General features: G+C 33.0%; 2 protein-coding genes across 2 annotated transcripts; one reads left to right on the top strand and one right to left on the bottom strand.

The window, feature by feature from the left end:
• Positions 1-1,222: 1,222 nt before the first annotated feature.
• LOC100178794 (4-hydroxybenzoate polyprenyltransferase, mitochondrial-like) lies at positions 1,223-4,547 on the bottom strand. Its single transcript, XM_002130373.4, has 6 exons — positions 4,023-4,547; positions 3,458-3,662; positions 2,705-2,924; positions 2,151-2,248; positions 1,851-2,010; positions 1,223-1,476 (listed from the first exon to the last, which is right to left on the bottom strand). The coding sequence occupies exons 1-6, from the start codon at positions 4,345-4,347 to the stop codon at positions 1,300-1,302; spliced, it is 1,185 nt and encodes a 394-aa protein (XP_002130409.1). The 5' UTR covers positions 4,348-4,547; the 3' UTR covers positions 1,223-1,299.
• Positions 4,548-5,318: 771 nt separating this feature from the next.
• Positions 5,319-7,480, top strand: LOC108950628 (alternative oxidase, mitochondrial-like; the record flags this gene model as incomplete). Its single annotated transcript, XM_018816634.1, has 4 exons — positions 5,319-5,474; positions 5,689-5,997; positions 6,300-6,453; positions 7,307-7,480. Coding segments are annotated over exons 1-4 (793 nt in total), but the record flags the coding sequence as incomplete, so codon positions are not given.
• Between the last annotated feature and the right edge of the window lie 326 nt (positions 7,481-7,806).

Genomic DNA, 7,806 nt, shown 5'->3' with positions numbered 1-7,806 from the left:
AATTTTATTACAACTCGGTACATATCATATTTGCTGCAGCTATATCACTGTATTCACAACCGTCCACTTTACCAAGTGCAACTTTGCTTCTTCAAGAAACCCCACAGCCTACCTCTGTTCCTGCATCCTTCTCTGGCGTTATTATACTCCCCTATATTATCCACTTGTATTGTTGGTTTTTCATCATTTTGTTTCAAAACTTTTTGTTCTGCTTTTATTTTATTACAGCAGCCAGCAAAGTTGGCAAAATAAAACATTTAAACCAAAACTTGTATAAAAGTTCGAAAATGATTCAGGATATTTTTAGTGGAATTATTCATTTAAAATTACACAACAAGAAACTATGAAAAAAATAATTCTGTTCATAAGGCAAATGCTGACAGAAACAAAAATTGTCACAGGCCATACATATGGTGAGAAAAAAAAACTAACTTATATATATATACTTATGCGTGAGAGCAAGAAAGCACAGCTCTAATTAATAAGCCTGTAGTTAACCCTTTTACTACCACGGTTAACTGAGATCGATCCAAAATTAACCAACAAACCAGTTTTTATTTTCTATTTATGACTGAACAGGAAGTATAATTTATAATAGTATTTTTATTTACATGTCGATGCTAGGAATTTACTATATTCATTCAATTTCTAAAATAAAAAGTACAAACTAGTGAATACATTGAATCTGTATTATTTGTTTGGTCTATATTTGTCCATGTCTTGTCTATGTTTGTCAATGTATTGTTTATGTTTTTTGTACAAGTTTTGTCAAAACAGGGAAAAAACATAAATGAAATCATTATATTTAAACAGATATCTAACAATATTGAACCTTTCCCAATGTCTTATTCCATGTTTGATTATAAAAGAAAATTTAAATGGCCATTTAAAATTTTATATATAACGTTTACATAGCAAAGAAAGTAGCGTGTCCAGTTAATTTTGGTAGGTTAACTACAAAGTGCAGAATACTCTTTACTAGTTTGGAATCAAGTAGCCGTCAAAGTTGAATGACACTTTTTCTTATGAGAAGTTCCATGTACTGTCCCACAGCGGACTTTAATACTCTTGCGTTTCGACTTCACACATTTTTTTTCAAAATCTGTTTTGTTTTATTAAACTTTGGTGGTACCATTTGATAACAATTAAGCCCTACCTATTCACAAACGATTTTTTCATTGGTATGCCCCTTCAACTAAATAATGTTACACAGTTAACATTATATATTACGAATGTTTTTGTTTATTTTAATTAAAGCAATAAAGCGGCACAATAAATTTTTTTTTATCAAATCTGGAGTTAACGCTTGTCAAGAGCAGTTCTTCGTTCCAGGAGCATTTTTTTTTCTTTAGACAACTTTTGAGTCTGTGTGATAGTTCCAACGATAATTCCTGTCACCAATATCAAACCAATCCATTTGTTTGCAACAAACGCTTCCCAACAGGCTTGTCTGCTTGTAGGTTCAATAACCGAGCTCTGCAAATGCATAAAATAAAAGGCAGGTGAATGACATGAAAAAAATATTACCAGAATAAATGAATATAACTTATTTTAAAACAATACGATGGGACAACGATCTTATGACATGGGTGTTATGTTTTTTACACCTTGTGCCCAACTGCTACATGTTTAATTTTATCGATGATTTTATAACATATAATAACATAATGGACCACAGGACACTCTAACAACTATGGCATGGCACTGGTAAAACAATTACTTTAATTTGGGATACTGCATTTTTAATACTGTATCTGGTGATCAGATATATTTGGTCAACACACAAAAGTTGTTAAAACGAACTGAACTTTAAGGTACATTTGAGATAAAAACAGTTCAGTCAACCAAACCTGAACCACCAGTTGAAATCCTGCTATCAAGCATGCCAGAGTAAAAGGGCCGTCTAAATATTTTAAATGGCCAGCAACATAAAAGAGCACAACGTGTGACACTGCACATATTCTTAAAAACAACAAGATACGTTGCTTTTCGACATTCTGCATTTCAATCCTATAAATAATAAGCGTTGTATTTTCAATTAGTTGATGCAAAGTAGTAAAATTTAATAACCATTTCATTAATTAAAACACGAAATTTTTTTTTTATTTTTTTTAAAAACTATCGATTCAAAGTAAAATAGTTAAAACAACCTTTCCTCCAATGGCATTTCTTTCAATTCTTCTTCAGTATACCTTGAGAACAACCGAGCAGTTGATTTGATGCCGGCTTTTACATCATCTTTTACATCCTAAACCAATTTTACAAAAACTTAAAATGTCAAGATCCAAACCAAACTTAAACAAACACATGAATCATGTAAACTGAAACTTGACTTATAATAATTTACTGCTGAAATTTCAAGGTTGGCTTGTCATCTTAAAGGGTTAGTTAGGGCACATGTACACATCTTAGCCACAAACCTTTTAACGTTTTCATATCATAATAATACTACACTAATACATACTTGGAATTCATAACTTAGAAGCAGCATACATGGTTTATTGACTTTATTGTTATTTTTATTGTTTAACTATGTCGGTTATCCAAAGATTTGTTATCCATATATCTAGAATGTCTTTGTGTACCCGATAAAGGTAGTCTAAATAGGTTGGGCATCGGTACAAAAAAAAGTGCCAAAGGGTGCTCCAGCAAAAAGCAAAGTTTACAAATTAGATACCAATGTAATATAAAGGCGTTTAAATACCTGAAAGGCATAAACAGTATCATAATACATTGTCCAAAGAAAGCAACTAGCATATAGAGATAGTTGAACCGGCCAATTAATGGTGTTGGTCACGGCCACATAACCCATCAAAGCTCCCATGTTGAAGGTTAATCCCAACACAGCTTGTGGAAACATGGTGAATCTCTTTGCAAGCGGATAAACAACAACAGGAAGCATTGCTACACAGCCGATCATAATGCTGAAGAAAGGTGAACAAATAATTTTTATACACAACATGATATTTATGTTTAGCGATATAAATAGATTTGAAAATAAAGTAAAATTATAAGTTATAACATAACATTTCAATTTGCAATATCCGCATCACTTACTGACAAATAGTATTTCTGACAACTTCATATTTATTTTTAAATATGTTAAAAACATTAACTAGATAAAGTTAGCAAACGAAATAATAAAAAAAGCTGTTCAAATCATGCACATTATATAATATTACTAAAGCCATGTTACATTTAGGTTTGATTATTAAATTAAACAAGTTCTTTATGGTATACAGGTGTCTCCAATGTGTGTATTACGAGTATATATGTGCTGTTCACACTTCATGTAGTCTATATTACATGCAGTTTGCATCTATTAATATGCTCTACATAACACCTTGTTTGGGTATGTGCTGTAATGTGGTAGTTAGGAGTTGTCCATGTATTACTAAGAATATCTTTTTTATTTTATACAGATATGTTGAACCTTTCTCAGCGTTCTATTTCTTACCAGGTTGGGTTGAGTGTGAGTAGAATGCCCAGTGATAATGAAAGTTGCACCGCCAGCAATTTAATCGCATTTTTTTCGCTGACAGCTCCGGATGCAATTGGCCGATTTTTTGTTCGTTCGACTCGTTTGTCCAAATCCCTGTCCCATAAGTCGTTAATCACACAACCGGCACCGCGCATCAGGAATGCTCCAAGACCAAATAAACCTAACAACGATCATCATTTGTAAATTGCAAATATAAAGTTAGACATAAGTAGTTTATCTAAGCCATCTTACATCAGCTATACTATGAATTAGGCTACCAACTAAAACTAACTTCAAGTTAAAAGATGTTAAAAAGAAGTTACTGCAAAATTAATCCAATGACCTGATAAAAATTATGGCACTAGTGAAGAATCCCGGGTATATAGCAGAATAGACCGGTGGAAAGTGTTAGTGGTTGGTGGTTATGGGGGGTATAGTAGTTAGGGGTAAGAGGTTATCAAATAAGGTGGGGGGAAGATTCTTCACAAACATCAAAATTATTAATTAAAATTTTCATTTATTTTTATAATTTACACCTTACCCAGATAATATAAACTTGGAAGTTGGCCAGGTGGAGCAGCAAGACAGATGCTATAAGCACAAGGAATATATAAAAGCAATGTCCCAATTGGTTTGTCAACTCGGGCCAACTCCAGATATGGACGAATACTGTTTGGAGCTTTTTTGACAAACTGTGACATATTATATGTGTTTGCGAGTTGTATTCTCTTTTCCCTTAATTCTTCTCTTCTTTCATAATATTTTGTAAATACAGCTTGTTCCTGAACTCCAAAAAAATTGGATTTTTTTGATGGTTTTATCCCAATTTTCTTTCCCTGGAAGGGATCATTGTGAATAAAGTTCATAGTTTGGTAAGCATGCAGAAAGTTTGCATTTGTCTGATGAAACTTTTCATGTTTCTGCCAAGAGGATCCATATGATCTTGCAAATGGAAAGTATGAATAGCTCTAGATAACTGGATAATTCGACCACACATGGAATCAGATAACTGCAACACTGACAGTGACATCATTAAGATTGTTGTAAAAGTTACATGATTTAAAGCTGTGAAAGCAATAAACATACTTTTTTAACATTATACTGCAATACTTCAATTGGTTAATATATCAATTACGACCTGTAAAAAGTACAAACCCGGTGTATTTAATTAGAACCCGTTTGTAAATATTCGTGAATGTTTTAAAATATCATGTTCAAATCAAAACATAGAGATCATATTTTCACACAATGCACATGAGGGAAATCCCCGAAGTCAAAAAATCAAAAACATCGAATTCAAAAATAAATACATTTTTCGAAAAATTATGCATTATGCACACAATAGTTATTTGTTCATTCACGTGGTAGTTTCCTACTGGTATAACATTAAATAAAAAAATGCTGATGTCATGAAGTGTCAACGTATTGCGTCATGCTCATTACGTAATGGTAATGTGACGTAAGTCTGACGTAAGGTGCATACGTGACTTATTTTTAAATTACGGTCGGGCGATCTGTGTTTAAATAGGACAGCACAGAAACGTTACCGTGTTTGCATTGACTTTGATTTGATAGCAGGACGCGTAGCAAAACCTTGCGCGTACAAAAACCAGACGTTAGATTACGTGGTTTGTTTACATTAAGATATCATGATCGCGCCCGCAGTAAAATGTCTGACATAAAATAATTATCAGACAACAATAAAATATAGGGCACACGTCTTAGTCTGATGAGCGCTAACTGTAGTTTAAACTAATTTTAAATTGTTGAATTTCTTTTAAGAAGTTAAGGTTTATCGCGATTAAACTGTCAATCAAAGGCGTCGTCCGCAACAAATATGTTGTCTACCGGAAGTAAAACTTTCCTATTTCGACCGTTCCTGGGCTCATGCCATGCACTACAAAGTGGAAAACTACCATGTTCAAATCTTCATACAACTCCCACGAAAATCACAGTGAAAAGATATTTGGTTGGATATAGTTGGTCAACTCAGGTGTGTTGGTTGTACTTCTATGTGATTTATTTTTTTAATAAAATGTGATATCCTTTTTATTTATATGTGGTACGTAGGGAAATAGTTTTAAATTATATATTAGTATTTTAATTAATTGAACCTGTGTTTTGATTTAATTAATTGAACCTATTTTAAGTAGTTTTAATTAATTGAACCTATTTTTTGATTGAACCAGTTTCTGTTTTTGTTGCAGCCACATTCCAGATTACTTCATTCATGTCAACAATTAAAGATAGATGACAAAAATAAATCCGAGCATTTTAAAATTGAAACAAACGATTCAACCGATGAACCCAATATAGAAGTGGAAAACTTCCCTCACTTTAGAGAAGCAAAAAAAGCAAAAGAGACACAAAAAGGAAGCTCTCTTGCTGAAGCTGAGGAGCATCCGGATGTAGAAGAAGGAAGAGCGATGCAAGATGGAGGGTATAGACTTCCTCATCCTATCTGGCACAAACAAGAATTAGAATCAGTGCGGATATCACATAGACCTCCTGTTGGGGTAAATATTATTGTTATTACTAGTGAATACACCACAACTACGCACAAAGTTATGTACGTGTCCCTCGTGAGTTAGCATGAGGTGTATTGAAATAGAACACCCGTGTTATAACGACTGTCGTTTTCGTGCCACGTAGAAATATCTCATTTTTTGCTTTGACATTATAGAAGGTTGTTTCACCATTAGCTTTTGTCCTGTTCAATATCTACCAAAAAATACACATGTGAAGTCTGACATGAAAAACTAAATTTTACCTGAAAAACCAAAACCAGTGGCATTAACAACTCTACCCTTTATTACAGAAAGTAGACAAATTGGCTTATTACAGTGTACAGTTACTTCGGACTGGCTTTGATGTTTTTTCTGGTTATACTCTCGGTACATACACTGGACGGCTAGATGAGAAACAGTGGGTCAAGAGAATTATATTTTTAGAAACCATTGCTGGTGTACCAGGTAAAATGTAACAAATACTTGTTTTAATTATATATTTATCAGTATCCATGACTGTGAACATGTATTACTGTAATTACTATAAATAATTAGTGACATCACCTGTTGCACTGTTTGGACTGTGGTTTTGGTCGATTTTCAAGAAACGGCGTATTTGTTATTAACAGTCACGTACGCACAAACAGGAATGTACAATACAGGATTTCGAATTCCTGAGATTTAAATCTTTTTATATTCAAATCTAATAACGGGACTCTGTTTAATGGTGTCATCATACGGCATCTCTTGAAATATATTCTGTTACCAATTTTATAAAACGATTAATTGTAAATAAACAATTTGCAATGTCATTCCTTGACATTCCAATGGTTACTATATATTTAGTTATGGATTAGCCGTTTTTTGCACCATCATTCTGCAAGGATTAAAGCTTTATACTCCCTCAAAAAACTACAGGGATTGGCAATTTTCATGCATAATGTTTAGTGCGAAAACGGCAAATGCAAAACATTAGGCAACTGATCATCACAACGCAAAAATTACCTAGTGATACAATTTTTGATTTATTTTACAGCCATTATTCAACAAATCTACTATTGAAGGGTCAATAAACTGATTTATGTGTGTAAAATTGATAGGGTATTGTAATATAAATGAACAAGATGCAAAATTCTAGATTCGAAATAAAGTATTCTAGGATGTCCTAGCTAGAACACCTCATTATTTTGTATTGTGCATCCCTACGTGCAAACTTACAGTATTAAAGTTTAAACTTATATTTGTATATGCCACTATGAATCAATTTTTTCCCTTATATTTCTTATTTTTTAAGCTTTTTATATAAAATGTTCCTTAGGAATGGTCGGTGCCATGGTTCGTCACCTGGTTTCCTTACGTAGATTAAAGCGAGACCACGGTTGGATTCACACATTGCTTGAAGAAGCTGAAAATGAGAGAATGCACTTAATGACTGCGATGAGAATTGCCAACCCTGGTATTATCATGAGGACGAGTATTGTGGTTGCACAAGGTCAGCTTGTTTATTTCCACAAATTATATGTTATGTTTTTGATCTTTGACTAAAATATTTTCAATGGTAAGCAGTGTTAACATGGATTCACATGTGATAAGTAGGAAACTTTCTTTATACATTTGAGCAACTGAATTCTCAATATTTGGCATTTATTTAAATGGTTTATATTTTATATTGTTAAGGTTGTATGTTCAGAGGCACCATGAAACTAGGCTTGGGCTTAAGCCAAAATTAGCTCCCGTTTAAATGTTACAGGAAATACTTACAGTGATTTGCATTCTATAGGAATCTTTGTGTCTGGATTTTCTTTGGCTTACTTAATC

The sequence above is a fragment of the Ciona intestinalis genome, unplaced genomic scaffold (genome assembly GCF_000224145.3).
Source record: "Ciona intestinalis unplaced genomic scaffold, KH HT000423.1, whole genome shotgun sequence".
NCBI lineage: Eukaryota > Metazoa > Chordata > Ascidiacea > Phlebobranchia > Cionidae > Ciona > Ciona intestinalis.
The sequence above is the reverse complement of the archived record's forward strand: the minus strand, read 5'-3'. Positions and strand labels throughout refer to the sequence as shown.